The 18,423-nt window shown below is 48.8% G+C and overlaps 6 protein-coding genes across 6 annotated transcripts; 3 read left to right on the top strand and 3 right to left on the bottom strand.

Annotated features, from left to right (window-relative positions):
• Positions 1 to 1,745: 1,745 nt before the first annotated feature.
• Positions 1,746 to 2,360, top strand: N7518_007214 (GrpB family protein; the record flags this gene model as incomplete). Its single annotated transcript, XM_057188141.1, has 1 exon — positions 1,746 to 2,360. One exon carries the CDS (start codon positions 1,746 to 1,748, stop codon positions 2,358 to 2,360), a length of 615 nt encoding a protein of 204 aa, XP_057039844.1.
• Positions 2,361 to 3,732: 1,372 nt separating this feature from the next.
• Positions 3,733 to 5,624, top strand: N7518_007213 (uncharacterized protein; the record flags this gene model as incomplete). The annotated part of the gene is made up of 4 exons (XM_057188140.1): positions 3,733 to 4,144; positions 4,194 to 4,235; positions 4,351 to 5,272; positions 5,327 to 5,624. 4 exons carry the CDS (start codon positions 3,733 to 3,735, stop codon positions 5,622 to 5,624), a joined length of 1,674 nt encoding a protein of 557 aa, XP_057039843.1.
• A 426-nt stretch (positions 5,625 to 6,050) lies between these two features.
• N7518_007212 (uncharacterized protein) lies at positions 6,051 to 8,307 on the bottom strand (the record flags this gene model as incomplete). Its single annotated transcript, XM_057188139.1, has 4 exons — positions 6,051 to 6,731; positions 6,787 to 7,453; positions 7,504 to 7,877; positions 7,942 to 8,307. 4 exons carry the CDS (start codon positions 8,305 to 8,307, stop codon positions 6,051 to 6,053), a joined length of 2,088 nt encoding a protein of 695 aa, XP_057039842.1.
• A 677-nt stretch (positions 8,308 to 8,984) lies between these two features.
• N7518_007211 (MFS transporter) lies at positions 8,985 to 10,538 on the bottom strand (the record flags this gene model as incomplete). Its single annotated transcript, XM_057188138.1, has 5 exons — positions 8,985 to 9,332; positions 9,380 to 9,739; positions 9,791 to 10,192; positions 10,244 to 10,258; positions 10,329 to 10,538. The coding sequence occupies 5 exons, from the start codon at positions 10,536 to 10,538 to the stop codon at positions 8,985 to 8,987; spliced, it is 1,335 nt and encodes a 444-aa protein (XP_057039841.1).
• Positions 10,539 to 11,201: 663 nt separating this feature from the next.
• N7518_007210 (glycoside hydrolase family 43 protein) lies at positions 11,202 to 12,927 on the top strand (the record flags this gene model as incomplete). The annotated part of the gene is made up of 4 exons (XM_057188137.1): positions 11,202 to 11,603; positions 11,668 to 12,124; positions 12,172 to 12,345; positions 12,395 to 12,927. The coding sequence occupies 4 exons, from the start codon at positions 11,202 to 11,204 to the stop codon at positions 12,925 to 12,927; spliced, it is 1,566 nt and encodes a 521-aa protein (XP_057039840.1).
• A 522-nt stretch (positions 12,928 to 13,449) lies between these two features.
• Positions 13,450 to 17,977, bottom strand: N7518_007209 (uncharacterized protein; the record flags this gene model as incomplete). The annotated part of the gene is given in 2 exon segments (XM_057188136.1): positions 13,450 to 17,955; positions 17,966 to 17,977. 2 exon segments carry the CDS (start codon positions 17,975 to 17,977, stop codon positions 13,450 to 13,452), a joined length of 4,518 nt encoding a protein of 1,505 aa, XP_057039839.1.
• Between the last annotated feature and the right edge of the window lie 446 nt (positions 17,978 to 18,423).

Genomic DNA, 18,423 nt, shown 5'->3' with positions numbered 1-18,423 from the left:
AGGTCGATCACTTCCGACGTGATGAATCTCGAGACCCTTCATTCCAGTGAGACTGTAACCTCACTAAACACAGAACCTATGATGGCTAGATACTTATAGTAATAAATAGCTTCGAAGCCTGCGCAATATTCCGGTGGTCTTCCAATCAATGTACCACCTCTGTATAACCAACTGACTCGCACAAAGCTTGTGTGCGTTTTATCATTGTCAAAATACACCGATTTCCTTATACAGACCACCAAGAGTTATCGTGACCGGACCACTGTTAATTGACGAGATAATACATATACAAAGTGCAAATTGATCGTTGGAGCCGGAATAAACATGGTTAGCCACAAGGCTACAACATCACTCATTAAAGTACCGTGGTAGCAGCTTGAGCAAGCCTCACCAACTACCCTTGTATAATACAAATTTCTATACTAGATATCCAACATTGGGAGGACTATTTCGAAAGACTCTAGTGATCTCATTTTAGTGCGAAGAGAACATAATATTGCCCTAGGAGACTCAGCAATCGCAAATACCGCAAGCCTCATTTCGAAGGGATGGATAGAAGGGGCACCCGGCTAACAGGTTTCTAGCCCCGTCAGGTCTTTTAGGAATCCTGACCCATTAACGATGTAGGTAGAGGAGTGAATATTATTCCGAGGAATGCATGTGAGCTGATTTTCAACTTTATTCTTCTACGAGCTCTATTTCTCGCCAATGAAACTCGGAGCTCATACTAGGAAGCTACTTGGGCTGTTTGTATTATTTTCCAGCCTATCGATCACATCATCGTCGCTTGCCGGATTGAGGCCTAGGTACAAAGCTTTTCTTTCTTTTTGTGCGTATTGATCCACGGATAGAAGATATTATGACGAGCTTTATGATGATGAACGACTTGCCAGTGCTAGTGTAGCGGAAGTGCAGTAACCAGATGTGATGGATATATATGTTCCGACACCTAGCGGCGTGCTATGAGGAGCATTGGGCCGTGGGAGACTTAAGACTTGATAGTGAGTACTCGAGAGGGAGGATACTCCGTGGTGGTTGACAGCTTAGCGATCAGCTCCGGGGCTTAGAAAGTTCCGAGAATGGCAGCGAAACAGGATGTAAAGCATGAAGTCAGATTCTGGAGCGAGGGTAAAAGTGCTGTTTGAGCTATGTGATCACTATTTGGAGGGGCTGCACCTGCGATAGAGTATGTAAATACCGAGTAAAATCTTGAGCAATTCAGATCTCTATCGATAGAACGTGCCCTCCACAAAATCACAAAGACCCAATAGTTCTTTTGATCCATGTCTGGGGCACTCGAGACCACATTTATGACGCAACAGAGTGGAAACCCGACGGTATTCAGTAGTGATCTCCAAGCTTATGGACATGCGAGATACAGAAACACGCGCTGGAGGCTGGAGCGCCCCGAAACGTCATAGGCCGCGATCTGCACGCCTTGTCCTAGAACTCTATCAGTCGGGCCAAATGACTTAAGTGGCTGATGCAAGGGCATCATTCTAGAAAATCATAGTTGAGGAAATCTGTATATCGATGTACTCCATGTCTTGAACTGGTGCCGCCATCAACACTCCTTCAAGGCAAAAACTCACTAGTCTCTATTAGGAATAGACCCGGAATATCAATATTCCTTATCAACAATCAACACAAAAATACATTGCTGACCAATCAGTATCTACCCCTTTGGTCTATTTACTTTCCTTTCCCCACCGTCAGCTTAGAGTCAACTTCCCATCATTCCTGCAATGCCCGTTACAGTTGCGCAGATTCTCGCGCCTTACGAGTATAAACCAGAGCAAGTGGAGCGGGTAGCCTCCCGCACGGTACAACCTCCCATTACCATAGTTGAGCCCAACCCAGAATGGCCGCAACGGTTCGAAGAAGTCAAAGCGCGGATTCAAAAAGCCCTTGGGCCCTTGGTCTTGGAAATTGCTCATTCCGGCTCTACCAGTGTTCCCGGCTTACCAGCGAAAGACATTATTGATGTTGATGTGACACTGAAAGATGCCATGAATGAACTATCCTATGTGAAGCCTCTGGAAGAGGCAGGTTTTCGGTTCATCTTGCGCGAGCCGCTTTGGCACCAACACCGGTTCTTTGTGGAGAATTGGCCCGAAGCCTACCACGTCAATGTCCACGTGTGGGGTCCCGACTCGCCCGAAGCTACGCGACATCGTATCTTTCGTGACTGGTTGCTCAAAACGCCATCGGATCTAGAACTATATGCCAAAGTGAAGCGCGAAGCGGCTGAACAAGCGGCTATAGCTGGCGATTCGATGATGGATTATACCCTACGGAAAGACGAAACGATCCATAAGATCCTAGGACGAGCATTCCGCGATTTAGGCTATATTGAATGAAACACTCAAGAGGCGATTAAATTGGTACTGTCACGATCTGGAGGATCGGTGGCTCGCTCCTACCCGTTTAGGAAGGAAACGTTCCTTCCTATTGCGCAGGGAAGCTAAGCCAGCGCATTAGGAGTTTGCAGGGTTTGCATGATTTGTACTTATTGTTTCGTTGAAACTTGAGATACAGAGGCCACTGCTCCAACGATTAACCCATAGACCTTTATTCGGTAGATATGCAATAGGGCTGTATATATTGTAGAAGTGGTTTCAGCCGGAACTGCCTGATTAGGCAAGTTGCATTGCTCCCCAGGATTCGGCCCCGGGTTTTATAGAGTATGGAGTAGTGGAGAGGTGACGCGCAACATGTGGGGATTGGTGGCATGGTGTAAATCGCGGCCAAGTTTTTTTCCCTTCTTTTCCGTCCCTCCCCTTTTTTCCCTCCAAAGTTGATCTCGGAAAAAGCACCCGACAAAATAATACAAGGCAATCTAGGGCTAAAAAAGAGAGACCCCATGCGGGAGTCTTTATAGGAACAAGAGACCGAAAGAGATCTATAGGCGCAAAGATATACACTATAGAATATTTTATTTCTCCTTCACGATTGCTAATGCAAGTTCATATTTTCCGGTGTACGGAGTACAGACCGCATTGGGGAATAGAAAGACATATGCGACTCTCGCTCTCATAAACACTGCCCAAGTGACCCTGCGCCCGGGCTGCTGATCAGAGAGGAAGGTTAAGCAAATAACAAGCTATTACTGGCACTTAGTGGCGTACATTGGCATTGAATTTCCTAAGAGTTTCCACTTGGCTGAAATCTGATAGGCGGAAAAGTGATCGGCGGGCTCTGATCGTGCACAAGCCCAAAACACCCGCTAACTGAGTCTGGAGAAGCCGAGAGATTGCTTAATGAATTTGTACTTATGTACCTGGGTGAGACGGGTATGTATTGATTGGATCGGGTGGGCACTCGGATTCCAAAAGTCGTGGAAATGTACTCCGTATCGGGTTGGCCTCCAATGTCCAATGTCCATGCAAATTGTTGTAAACCTGGAGGTAGTAGGAACAGCCAATCCACATGAAGCCTGCTTGCTCGCGTAGTTGGATTCAGGGAAAATAGTGGGCCCTAAGCAGTAGCTTCGAATCACATTATGTGTTTGTTTTGGTGTACAAAGTATATTGAAGCGGAGGGCAAGAGATTATCCAGGCCCCCTGGTCTAGAGAGGTCAAGGCTCCCCCAGCGGCTTTTTAAAACCAGCCGAATACCCCGCGATGATCATTCTTTTTTTTTGGTGTTATATATATTCCTCATTTTATATCTTCTGGCGTTTCGGTCCATACATTAAAAGTATATAGAGGATTACTATTGAACAACGCCAGTATGCAGACCAGGCGGTTCTTGGGCCTTAACGGCACCAAGCTTCAGATCGCCATCGGCTTCTTGGCTGGCATGGACTTCCTGCTGTTTGGTTATGATCAAGGCGTGACTGGCGGTTTGCTGACACTCGACTCTTTCGTCAAATACTTCCCCGAAATCAACACTCTAGATTCATATACCGAGAACTGGAGCCCAGCAGCAAAGAGCAACCAGTCAACCCGACAAGGTATCACAGTCGCAGCGTACAACCTGGGATGTTTCGCAGGCTCGATTCCCACAATTTGGATCGGTAACGTTTTGGGTCGTCGCAAGGCTATCTTTGTCGGTTCTTTTATTATGTGTATCGGTGCCATTCTTCAGTGCACATCCTACGGACTTGCTCAGCTTGTTATCGGTCGATTGGTCACTGGGTTCGGTTAGTATGGCGAAACAAATGAGGGGCAATCCATTAACATGAAATGCAGGCAACGGAATCAACACCTCTACGGTCCCTACTTGGCAGTCAGGTAAGCCAAAATGAAACCAATCCCGCCTCACTGTACTGTTCCATATCTCGATTATTGCGAGAGATGGATTGGTGAGGTTGGCAGTAAATAGTGAAAGTAATCTAACATCAAGTAGAATGCTGCAAATCCCACCGACGAGGTCAGATGGTCATGATCGAGGGTGCCATGATCACATGCGGTATAACCATCAGTTACTGGATCGATTTCGGATTGATGTTCGCAGACCCAAACGAAGTCGCTTGGAGATTCCCGCTGGCGTTCCAGATCTTCTTCGCCGCGGTTATTCTGGGTTTCGTAATGTTACTCCCCGAGTCACCCCGTTGGCTTATTCTGAAGGGTCGCGAGGAAGAAGCAAAAGAGGTCCTGGCATGCTTGATGGGCGACGAGGCCGATGAGTTGTTCATCGACACCGAATTCACCGCTATCAAGGCCACTGTTCTCGAAATGGCAACGGGATCATTCCGGGACATGTTCACCATGGGCGAAGACCGTCATTTCCACCGCACTATGTTGGCATATGTCAACCAAATGTTCCAGCAGATTTCCGGCATCAACTTGATCACCTACTATATTCCCACTCTTCTGGAGCAACAGGTCGGACTGGATGCCACGACTTCACGTCTTATCTCTGCATGTAACGGAACGGAATATTTCATCGCGTCCTGGATAGCCGTGTTCACCGTTGAAAAGTTTGGCCGTCGAACACTCATGCTCTTCGGTGCGGTCGGAATGTCGATTTCAATGGCGGTGCTCGCCATCGCCGACAGCATTTCCTCAAGTCACAAACAGACCTCTATAGGTGTCAAGGCGGGTGTGGCACAGACAGTATTTCTGTTTGTGTTCAACACCTTTTTTGCCATCGGCTGGCTTGGGATGACTTGGTTGTATCCAGCCGAGATTGTCCCACTGAAGATTCGTGCCCCGGCTAACGCATTGTCTACTTCTTCCAACTGGATTTGGAACTTCATGGTTGTCATGATTACCCCTGTTGCTTTTGAAAGCATTGGTTATAAGACCTACGTCATTTTCGCCGTGATGTAAGTCCTTTTTTGGTCCCCTATCACTATTATATTTTGTACTGACCAGCTTAGCAATGCTGCTATCGTACCTGTCGTCTATTTCTTCTTTCCTGAGACTACCATGCGTTCACTGGAAGAGATGGACCGTATATTCCGCAAAACTACCAACGTCTTCAATGTGGTATCGCTTGCTCGCACTGAGCCCCACATGTATGGTTCAAATGGTGAACTGCTGCGTACTTTGGATGATGTCGAGGATGATGCTGTCCGTCGTGCCAGCTTCCTAAACAAGGAGAGTAAGGTTCACCACCAGAGCCACACTCAACACGCAGAGCAATACAGCGACGAACACACCAGCGAGGTGAAATGATCTCGGTCTGTTGTTTTGAGATCATCCCCTCTTCTCCAGACATCTAGTATGATTTTACTGTTCTGAGCCATACTGGGTTATTCATTTGTAGCCATCTCGCGATCTACCCCAATACCCCTCGTTAGACTGGGCGTTTTTCATTCTTTCATGATCCTGACATCACATTGCACATAATATTTCTCCATTCTCCAGCTCCATTGAATCATATCTCCTTGTACGGCTTCACTTTGTGCGCTCTCGAGTTCTGTTTTCAAGACACCCAGTGGTATAGATTATATCGATTGAAAGGAAATAGGGTTTGAACACAATCGTTGGCCATTCTATGAGATTTAGGTATATAGCTGATCTCTCTATGGTCTATACATCAAACCCAAAAGGCGAAAAAAATACATCAGAAACACACGTATATCGCGAGACCAAAAAGATTTACAGCTTGCTCTTGGCCGGCTCATTCTTGAGCAATGCCGCGTTCCATGGGTAAGGGTCAAACACCAAGTCGTTAACAGGGTTCTCCTCGCTTGCGCGGCGGAACAGATCCTCGTACACCTTGCCGTCATAGCGACCCAAGCTGCTGTCCAGGTGCCAGTCCGGAATCGCCCAAGCATCGACCAATCGGACAGCGTGCGGGCGGATCGCGTCGAGTAGCTTTAATACGGCAGTAGTACGAGTCAAGGTAATTTGTCGCACAGTAACCGCACCGGAAGAGAAGAACTCGGCGGCTTCACGCTCTAGAGTGTGCAGCGAGAAGAGTCTGAATAATTGATGCAGGAGGCCCTTGGTCTCTGGATCCAAGGCCGCTGAGAGTTCAGGAGAGGAAACCGCCTCGTAGAAGTTCTTCACCACCAGGTACTGAGAATGAGACGTAGACAAGCGCCAGAAGTCAACCAATAGGCTGTTCCAGGAGCGCTTCTCAGCATCCCGATGCTTGAGGGCCTCGAAGGTCAGATGAGCTGTGCGCCAGGCAAAGGCAGCCACAATGTCCTTGTCTTCATCGAGCACATCGAATGAAGCTCCCTTGTCGCGACGGTCGAGGTATGTCTGAAGAATGCGGCTAGTGTCGTTATCAGCCGGCTTACCAGCCAGGACGGCACGGGCAGATTTGAGAAGCTATTGATACGGTCAGTTAGGAGTAAATAGAATGGAAGAAAGAACTGCGACATACATATTGTGCAACCTGCTGGGTCAACATATAGTTATCACCTTCCCAAGTCAGTGTGGGCAGATAATCTGCGTAAGCCGGTCCAATGCCGCTGTAGCTGCTGTATCCGTGACCACCACAGGCGCGGCGGCAGACCTCCAGACCCTCACCGGCAGTGGTACTGGCGAGAGCCTTAAGACCACATGAGGTGGCGTGCAGATCCGCCAGGAGGTTCGCACCGGCACGGAGCTGCTCGGGTCCAGCGCCCCGCGACTCCTGATCGGCCGAACTGGCTGCCTTCATGCGGCTTTGATTCTCCTCATACAGACGCATCATACCGCGACCAGTGAAGTGAAGGGCATACATAGATGCCAAAAGCGGGAGCAAGCGCACCTGGACCATCTTATAGTTCAGTACTTGGGTCTCACCCGCGTTCGGGTCCGAATCGCGATCCTGGAACTGCCTCCGAACCGCACAGTAACGGGTCGCGATAGTCACACCGCGAGCCAGAACACCACCGGCATCTAGAACAATGTTGGCGCGCACCCAGGTCATAGTACCAAAGACAAGAGATGGCACAGCAGGCTTAGTATAGCGGTTCGTCTCTTTGTCGATCTGACAGAAGCGGGCCAGCATGTTGACATGGGGAATCTTGACATTGTTGAACAGCAGGAAACCATTATCCATAGTGCTGAGTAGTCATTAGTGCTGATACCGGCCAAAAATTGAGAGCCGACTTACTTGTAGCCAAATTTGGGGCCAATGTCGCCCACATATACATTATCCAATGGTTGATGGGTTTCGAGGTCACGGACCTGCACGACGAATGGGTGAGGACCATAGTTCTTGCCATCAATAAAAAGCTGGGCCATAACCACAGCGTGATTGGCCGTGCGACCGAGAGATCCAATCCACCACTTTGAAGAAGTCAATGTTGGGGAGTTGATGGTGAATGTCTTATCGTCGGAGTTCCAGGTGGCGGTGGTTTCCAAACCGCGCACGTTCGATCCGTGGCCCAACTCTGTTTGCGCGTAACAACCGATAATCTCGTATTTTTCTGCGCGCTCAAGGAACAGCTTGCGCTGCTCAGGAGTTCCTTGCTCGCGGAGAGTCACCTAGATAACGACCAAAGTGGTTAGTTGGAGAGTTGGATTACTGACAAGGATCTAATTCACTTACTAGGAACATACTAGCGTGTAAACCGTAAGGAGTAGGTTCACCAATCAAGTCATTAGCCGCATGGAGCTCTTCCATCGACCACTTGTGCTCTTCGGCAATCTGCTGGAGGCGCTTGGCCTTGCCCAGCGATCGCTGGAGCCGCTCTACGCGGCCCAAAGTATGGTTCTGAGACTTATCAAATACTTTCTCGGGCTTCAAAAGAGCTAGGATGGACGCTCGTCGCTCCAAAGTTTCCTTTGTGTGTAGCAACTCGGATAATCTTTCGACGTTGACATTCGATTGAGCACGCTCCTGCTGGAGGAGCTCAGATCCTTGCGGACCTGCCGGCTTCAGGGCTTTAACCCAATCAGGAGGAGGTGACGGCATTGTGAAAAAACGGGATATATTGGGATAGATGAAAGAGAGAGAATGGGGAAAGATGGGGTTATGAACCCCAGAAAGAAGGAGAAAGGTTAGAAGGTTAGAAGGGCCGAGGATCTCAATCGGGAAAGAGCCTCGGCTTAAAAGAGCTGACCAATCAGGGAAGCGCATCTCGGAAATGGCCCCGGGGAACTTCATTTCCCGACCTCGGGAGGGTCGACTCCCAAATTTACCATTTCCCTTATGTATGGAGGCCACAAAATTATACACAATTACTAACTACCGGTGGTTCATCCCACAGGATTTCCCCCGCATATTGGACTCATTTTGATATGGGGAAGCGGGGAGAGAATACATACTTTTGACGGCTCTCACGGTTCAACTAGTCCCGAGATCAGCCCGATCGGGTAGTTATTAGAACGGCTTACGGGATCTGGGACATGAGCTGATGTTTTGCCTCAGCTATGCTCATTGCTCACGTGTTACCAAAAATATCCCCGGATCATGTGGTCATTTTATTTGAGCGAAGGAAAAAAAGGAAAAAAGAAAAGAATCACGTGAAACGGGGTACAACATATGATGTTGTACGGGATGAGCGAAAAGTCCGAATTATCGGATCTGATAACAAAAAGTTCCCGCGTCATTCTCACATGTCAAATGTGTCAACATGTGAGAGTTTTTGTCTATTCATTGCGCCTGACCTTGGACACCCGCGGCAATCCTAGCCACGTAATCAGAATCGCACCGGATAGGGCAATGATAAATGGCTGCAGCACTTTCACTCCCTTGGCCTGTGCAAGCACACCAACAGCAAAGGGGAGAATTGCGGCCCCGCTACCTCCGAAGGCAGCGACAAATCCTATTGAGGTAACATGCAGATGCCGAGGAAGAAGCTTCGTAATCATTACCACTGCTCCGGGGAAAAGGGGCCCCAGAAAGAAGCCTTGCAAAGACACTGCCACGGCCGATGCATAAAACTGGGGCACAAGCCATAAAACCAAAGCAAACCCCATGGAGCAAACTATGTAAACCTGGTGGGAATCAGTCTCGTTATATCGCAAGACAGCGCGATGCTCACCGAAATTGCGACTTTCTCGCCGACCCGGGGCGTCACAAACCCCAAAATTACTCGCCCAATCGTGATACCCAACCAGAACCCAGTGGCTGTCATACCGCTAGCAAAAGCGCTACCTTGCCGGACTCGAATCATAAAAGTAACAATCCACCCTCCCAGCGCGACCTCTACTCCAACATATCCCAGCAAGAACAATGCACAGAGCCAAGTCACCCGGGCAGCTGGGCGCTTGAAGATTGCATCCCTCAAGCCACCCTTTTTGGTCTCGTCCGCTGATGGTACATTCAATGCACGGTAATCGGCGGCAGTTGATTTCCAGAAGCATGCGCCAGAAACCACCAGTTCAATGGCCGCACATCCGATCTAATTGATTAAACAGTGATCAAATAGCTGCGAGGAACATTCAGCACTTACCATGACATAATAAAAGTAATACCACGGCAGACCACCCTTGGCAATCATTGACGTTGCGACCAACGGCCCCAGAACTGCACCGGCTCCATAGATCCCATGTAACACCCCCAACACCTCATTTGCATTGGCCATGTTACCAATCCACGCATTCCACGCAGAATCCTCTAGGCCATTTCCCAACCCCGCAAAGACGAATGCGACCACTATTACCGGATAAGGTGGATGAACGCAGTTAATAATATAGGCAATGAGATGAGATGCTGGTCCGATAATGGCCACACCGCGTTGACCTAGCATATAGTGGATGCGGTGATTGAGAAAAGCGGCGGCCGTATAGCCTACTAGAGGTGACAAGAAAATGAGAGACACAATCGTGTACGATAGATGGTAGTATGATTCCAGCTGTATGCCAGATGAGACAGATTATAGTTAATTGTAGGGCATTCAACTTACGTATGGGATTAGAGCCTGCGAATGGTTAGTAGATATCTCACCATATTGGGATCATACTGTCTCCTTTCGGGCAATATCAACTTACACCATATGCTGCGTCATTCGCACCCATGACGAGGAATGACCAGAAAGTCGCAAAGGTTCGATGAATATTGACGCGAGGCTGGTTCCATTTCTCTAACAACGGAAATTCAAGGCCCACGGGTGAACCTGTATCTGACTGGCCATGAGGCAAAGCCTCAAGAGCGATAAGGCTCGCATCTCGCGATTTTTGAATCATACAGTCAGTTGCCATCGCGCGCGATTCAGTTCTGTGAAATTTTTTGGGCAAGCAGAACAAAAAAGCAGCCATAAAAGTCCGCAAAAAGCCTTGGCGCGGTGGTTCAACCCGCATTGCCGGATTGAGATGAGGGGATAGTGAGGCGCAGTGTAGTTACCCCACATTGCTTCGGCAGAACTTCGGATGAGGATGCTACTTGTTGACCCTGAACGGGTTATCAGCCACCATTTCCGGTTATTTTTGGTGTGACAATTCTTGCGCTTGTTATATGTATGCGTTAAGAGGCCATGCACTGGCAGATGATTTCTGGTAGATCAACTCCATCACCAACGACTTATAGTGAAAAGCTAAGTGCTGTACCAAAAACACCCCAAGATTGAAGCTCTCACATAGCGTCCGTGGTCGCTTGAGACCCTATCGAGTACTTCGTCTATTTCCTCAATAACTTCTATGCATTAGATTTGACATCCCCACGAAGAACAAAGCATTAGATCGTTGAAACATCCCTTAGATTCTATATTTTACCACCAACATCTCATTTGAAAGACCTTCTCCATTGCAATACGAACTCGCGCCGTATTTTGGATTCTACGGGGTTGTTTTTCCACCAATCGGAATATATTCATTCACATATAAGCCATCCCAATGCTGCGATCAACTCAGCATATTCTAACAGCGATGAGTTACATTAATCCTATAATTCCGGGATTTAACCCTGACCCATCCATTATTCGTGTCGATAAAGACTTTTTCTTGGTCACTTCCACCTTTGAATACTTCCCCGGAGTTCCCATTTACCACAGCCAGGACTTGATTCAATGGAAATTGATCGGTCATGCGTTGACACGGCCCAGTCAGCTTCAAATTCATACGCCAGAGCCGGGAGGAGGCGTGTGGGCAACCACAATTCGTTATCACGGAGGTGTTTACTATGTCATCGCTGCGAGCTTTCAGCGTTATCGTCCTCAACAGGATGACCGAGTTTGGCCACAGGGATTTTATGTTAAAACGACTGATATATGGAATGAGAAGACATGGTCTGATCCAGTCTATTTTGATCAAGTTGGGTTTGACCAAGATGTGAGTTTTAAGCAATGGTATCACCACATGCATACATCACGAGAATGACAGTTGAATACTACAGCTTTTCTGGGATGACGATGAAACCGTATATTTATCGTCCACCTACAGAAAGATTCAACCAACTGAAGGTGCTAAGCTCAAAGACTTTGCGATTCATATATGTACTGTTGATCTGGCCACCGGGCATTCTACATCTGAGTCTAAATTGATCCGGGAATCTTCTTCTGGTGTTGCCGAGGGATCACATATTTTCAAACGCGGTCGTTACTGGTATTTGTTTACAGCAGAGGGCGGTACTGAAAGCGGTCATAGCGAATGGGTGAGCCGCAGTGAGGTCGGTCCATTAGGACCGTGGGAACTGGGGCCAAATAACCCTCTCTGGCGCAATGGCGTTGAGGATGAAGTGCAAAACACCGGCCATGCCGATCTGGTTGAGGACACCAAAGGGCAATGGTGGGCAGTCCTTCTCGGTGTCCGTCCTTCAAGACAGGGAGAGACGTGGGAAGAGTCAGTGCTAGGTATGACCTCTCAAAGTATCAGTTGGTTATTATACTAACCTTCCCAGGCCGAGAGACATTTCTAGTTCCTTTGGAATGGAAAGACGATTGGCCTGTGATCAATGGAGGACAGAAAATCAGTCTCAACTCCTATGGGCCTGGTCTGTACAAATTCCATACACCAGTCTCCTGGAGAGATGAATTTTCAGATCCGCAACTGCAAGTTGGATGGTATCGAAAAAGTGAGACCCGAAGAGCGAACCCGCCTGATCCCATCTGACTATAAAATAGACACGCCCTTCGTAAAAGACTACTCACTTACTGAGCGGCCCAATCACCTTCGTCTTCACGGCGGACCCTATAACCTGTCAGTGCCGGCCAGCACAACTATGTTCCTTCGCAAGCAAACCCACCAGCTCTGCAGGTGGGAAACAAAGCTCTCCTTTCAGCCGACGGTAGACGAAACCGAGGCTGGGACTGTGGTGTGGTTAAACTATTTTACCTATAGCAGCATCGGTATCAGGAAGGACAGCAACGGCCATTTCATCCGTTTTCGACCATCAGAGGGCGATATCGTGGAACATAGATTGGATAGAAAAACTGCCGTCACTCTCACAGTTGACTGTGGCACCGAGTATCGATTTGGGTACCGTGAAGACACAGAATCTGACATCAAATGGATCGGGTCAATTTCTAACAGTGCTGCTACGGCAGTACCTCCGGTTGGGGCGAATTTTACTGGCATGATGCTCGGTCTATATGCATTTGGAGAGCGCCAGAGATGCCTGGCTCCAGCTGATTTTGCGTACGCAGAGTTTAGATAAGTTAACCCTATAGGAACTTGTTGATCCTTTTGTTTCTCCTCCATTTTCTTTCAATACTGCAAGTCAGTTTATGCAATTGTATCTTTCGATACTTACCTTCTTTCCCCTTACTTAAGAAGAATAGGTAGTTCGTGAACGGCTCCATCGGGTTTAGAAGATCAGTGGACCCCACTTCGGAGGATCTCTGACGAAATATAGCAGCTTTCCATTTCGGCCCGTTATTTGGCTACGCGTAACTTACTTCGGAGGCTTGGTAGTCGGCTTTGTATTAGAAGCATTCGGGGCCCGGGCAGTGCGCTAGGCTGCTTGTGAATATTACCGTTGAGCTTTTCGACTTCAGATCTGCTATTTCCACGCTCACGTCCAGAACTTCTCAACGTCGCGTGAGAATTTGCATTTACTTCTGTCAGGGTTGTCACTGAGATTCGAGGCGTGTGTTTTCAATTTATGTGGGTTTGCAAATCGCGCCTACTACCTGCAATTTGGGTTGTAAGGTTAGATATATCCTTTCAATTTGGTTTCTTATTCTATACGTACTCTCTCAGCATAGTCAAGACCGCCCCTAATCACGGCCAGGTCGCCACCCCGAGTTAACATAATATCTCTCTTTGCCAAACCACAAACGACGTCCCTCTTCCCAGCGAACCAATCGTATGGGACGAAAAAGTGCTCGAAGACCTTGATCATCAGGGGATCTTTGCGTTGCGCGATCTCTAACCCACTCTCGTTGAGATCAACAGAGCACACCCAAGAAGACCGGTTCAGGAATACGAGTTTCCTTGATTCGTCAATTCCGATGACATGGGCAACGCTTAGTTCGAATGCCGCCATCTGTGAACGAAGCGGAGCGGCCGAACTTAATGTTTTGACCATTCTCTCCCCGTCTTCAGCCGTGGCAAGTGGATCGAACGCCGCTACATCATCTAATTGCTTCCCTAGCAAGAAGCTACTATCTCTGTTTCCGATGTCAAGGTGGTCTAAATCAATAATCGTGATTCTGTTGGAGTCGACGGAGCTGTTCGGCTGTAACAAGTCTAGCATAATTCTTTGTTTTTGGCCGACCGAATAGAGGATCGCGCTTTTGAGCTCTGCCCTGTCATTTTCCAACGACAATGCAATGCATAAAACTTCAGACCAGTCACTCCAGGAGTAGGCGCAGACTTTGGCGTTGTCGATACAGACAATGTGTAGAGAGGATTCTGGATGAGGGAGCCATTTGCGAATTCCTGGCATTTGTGGGTATGTTCGCTCTGTCGCACACTTACCGCTGTCCAAGTTGAACAGGTGATCAGACTCGCGAGTCGATACTAGGAACTTCGCCGCCATTTCTCCTACTAGCACATCTATGATTGCTTTCTCGGAGTCGAGGCGGGATTTGAAGAGTACCGTCAGATCACTCAGCCAGCCTTTGTCTGCTGACTTCTGGATTCTGTGCAGGAAGATCATGTTGGAGGCATCGACACTAAGGAGCGCGTCTCTCCGTTCAATCCAGACCAACAGGCGGACTGGTGCCTTATGGCAGTAGAGAGTCCTCAAGCTGGTTGCCGTTTTCCGCTCGTACAGTACAACTGATCCATCATCCTTTCCGCAAAGGATAGTTTCTGACGTGTGATGGACCACCATGGCAGTGATCTTCGCTTTGGCTTCCACGGAAACCGTCTCGACCACTGTAGTGAAAGTGGCCCCGCTGCTGTCATCGCTCAGGGTCTCCCGCAACAGAGCTTCAGGTTCCCAGACAGTGCACTGGGAGCCTCGTATATCGGCAAGAAGCATACTGTCCCTGGTAAAGGCAAGCTGTTTGATAAATGAGTTGGATGACTTGACCCGATACAGAAGCTTGAACGTATCAAATTCGTAAACGTGAATAATCCCATTTGCACCACCCGCTGCAAGGAGACGCCCATTGGGGCTTGAGGCGAGGGTTTGGCAATTGGCACGAAAACATTCCAGCTGCCGATCGGCAAAGGGGTCAAGGAGGGCAAGATCACCATCGAGGTATGCTACTGCGAGAAGGCTAATGTCAGGATTGGGGTTGAAAGCAAGCGCAACGACAACAACATCCGTGCTGGTTTCTCCGCTGGATAGTTTCTTGCCACAGTTACCAGCGTAGGCGTCCTCTTCCATGTCCCATAGCACAATGGGTTGGCGGCTGTAAGCGACAGCAAGCATTCCGTGGATGGTAGAGAGAGCCAGTGCGCATGGGGTCCCACGCGGAGGCGTTAGGTTCGTCTCTAGCGTATCGGTATCGCTCCATGGCCTCCGCACCGATTCCGGCCGGGCGCCGTGTCCCAAATCCCAAGCCGCGACATAATTGTTGCGACTTGCAATTAAAAGCGTACCTCCATCGAATTCCATCCCCAGCGGACTGGGAGGGCTCGCGAGGCTGTGCACCACTTGCCCACTTCTGATATCCCAGACCTTGGCCATCTTCCTACCACAAGTTGCTACGAGGTCAGTTTTGGGTTTGAAAGCAATGAAGTTGACTGCTTCACCGTGCTCCAAGACCTTGTACTCCTGGTACGATGTGGCATGGTACAATACGACAGTTCCTGAACTGAGACCGACGGCCAGGAATTCATCTCCATAGCGCAAGGCCCTAGGTTGACCTTGACAGAAATCAATGCACAGCAGCCTGTCATCCCATTGCTTGTTAGGCGTGCCAAGAACTGCGAGCCTCCGGCCTGAGCGCCCAGTGTTGTATACCATAGACTCGGTGGGACAGAATGGAGGTACCAACGAATATATTGCTGACGGTGATATCGTGAGCGCGTTGGCAAACATGGCAGGAATCCGAGCAAGGTCCGTTGTCCACTGTCGTAGTGCTTGTATCCGAGGGTCCAGTGGTGAACGCTCAATGGCACATGCATTGACGTAGATCTTGAGATGTTTTGAGGCGCGGATGAGGTGATTAAGACTTTTCGAGTCAGCAATCGTTTCAATCCAAGTGAGGACATTGGATCTGAAGAACTGCACGGCAAGCTGGAATGTCCCTGCCGCCAACGGATCAGACCTCGAGAGATGATAGGAGTATGCTGTGTATGCATAGGCGGCGAAATCTAATCTTGCTGCTGGCAAACGTGCCGAAGGACGGCGTCGGCTGCTCCTCGGAGGCTTCATTTCTTCCCCGACAAGGTAGTTGAGACACACCCGAGCCATCCATGTGTGTGCCTGAGTTTTTTCGACAAAGAACTCGGACTCAAGTCCGCCGGTTACAAGGAATTGCCTGGCAGTTTCATGCACCATATTTACTCTCCCATATTTGTCCACGACCACCAGTTCACCACAAAGCGTGGCAATACTCTCTTCCAACCTTGGGAATGAGTCGTGGGTGTCTAGGGTCAGAGCACCGTCCAGTTCGCTGATTGTCATTGGTCTAATTGCGCATACTGCCCACATAAGAATAATTTTGGCCAGCTCTTTTCCTCGAGCAGCCTGCGACATATAGTCCAAAGTCCGCTTATATAGTGACTCCATGCCTCTGGGCACATCTTCAAGAATCTGGTAAGTTTCCCTCCTGCTGTGGCAGCGTATAAGTTCCTCAAGCACTAAAATTGTCCACAAGAAGGACCCCATAGATTTGTCTAGTATCTTCTCGGCTAATGTATCTCGATCGTCAGGTCCAACGACTCCTAAGGCCTTGGTTCTATTCTTAACCAAAAGCCTGAGATCCGACTCTGTGTCTGTTATCGAGATTGGCAAGGACTGGACCAGGTCGGGTGCAATGAACGAGAGACCTTGGTCTAGATCGACCGTATACCGACTTGTAATGAGAATTCTCAGGGGTATAGATTCGTCCATGTTGGAAAGAAAGGCATATAAAAGGACCGGAAGATTGGAACACTCGTCCAGGGCGTCGATGACCCAGAAATTCCGAGTCATTGTGGCCTGGAAAATGCCAGAAAGGAAGAGGGTTCTCCAGAGGGTATGTTCGTCGACACGATCTAAGCAAACACCATCCGCCTGTATTCCTAGAATGGCATCACTAGCTTCGCAATTAGAGCTAGCCATCTGAAAAGCCAGAGATCGGAGACAACAACCTAGGTTGGACTTCGACTTGTCTCCATGTTTGAAGAAAAAGTAGCTGCATGTCTGGCCAGAGTCCTTGAGCTGATTGATGACATAGCCAGCGAGAACAGACTTTCCAGTTGCTGGCTTGCCCTTAATCCATAGCGTCCTGTCATTTCCGGATTCCCCATCTCTCCATTTGACGTAACTGGCTTTGGTCGAAATCCATCCGCAGGTCCCATGCATCCGAGCTTCGCAGACGTTTGTAAGATCATCGTCTAAGATGTCGGGAACTTTCAGGTACTTCTTGAGATTTTTGATTCTCTCACGCCTCTGCTTCAGTTTCAGCTCCGGAATTACCGTGGTAATTTTGTTCACAGTAGAGGCGAGCGCGTTTCGGAGGACGGCATAGTTGGGGTCTGCAGGTGTGTCAAACTTGCATATCGAGCGGTGGTCAGCAGTCATGGGTATCTGCTGCTCTCCACGGTACCCGAGGACGGCCGACTCGGGATCGACGATGAGTGAGCTAAAAATTTTCATATTTTGCGTTTCGTAGAACGACCAGAGCTCAAGGCCGGCCGAAAAATGTCGAAATTCGTCATTGATTACTTGGACCGCCCCAGAATTTGGTTCCAGATCGCCGACATAAGCACGGTCGTATGCAATCTTGAGGAGGTTCTTCAGAACCTTTGCCGAGTCGGCACCTCGATGCGGCGTGGCGAGAAAATAGAATGCGGCGAATCGCCCAGCCAGCGCCTTGTGCACTTCGTCTTGTTTAGCCAGGATATATGCTTTCTTTATCACTAAGCCACCCATGCTGTGGCCGATGACAACGATGTGTGTTCCAGAATTGAGAATGCATGGCGAAGTGCTGATCGCACCTAGGAATGACTTGCCAATGTGGTGTATATTCAAGCAGTCCTCTTTTCCTTTCAAGTAGTACGAATCGTATCCATAGCTATGAATGCGGACGTTCTTGAATGCGGGATCTTTGGAGAGCCACTCCTTTGGCCAGAAATTATACTGCAGAGACGATTTGGTCCATGTTTTTCTAGAATTACCGCCTAGGCCATGGACGAAGATGAAGTCGATCTCCGGTGCCGTCGGGGAATATAGGAGACTCAGTCCAAGAGGGCCTTTTATGCTCTCCGCTTGACCGTCCGATATTTTTAGCGTCCTAGGCAGGGCCTTTGACAGAGAAAACAGGCTCCTCGAGCTCTTAGTCGAGTCGCGACTACTTGAGGGACTGTCGGGATGTAGCTCGGGCTTTGCGTGCCGCTGCTTTCGAAAGAACTGGTACAGTCAGCGATCGGGTAAGAGGGAAGTTTCCCAGGAGGCCAAGGAGGTGAGAGTCAACCATTGTAGACCAAAAATTCCAGTGCGTAGGGCGTCAATCCCGGTCGCTCGGACTTCACGAACGGTCTGCCAATCAAGAGAATAATAGAATAATGGTTCAATGGGAGTTGTTTCAGGGGAGACTCTTGGTAATGC

Source organism: Penicillium psychrosexuale (genome assembly GCF_028828465.1).
Source record: "Penicillium psychrosexuale strain IBT 29551 chromosome Unknown utg000004l, whole genome shotgun sequence".
NCBI classification, from domain to species: Eukaryota; Fungi; Ascomycota; class Eurotiomycetes; order Eurotiales; family Aspergillaceae; genus Penicillium; species Penicillium psychrosexuale.
This window is presented reverse-complemented; position numbering and strand designations above follow the sequence as displayed.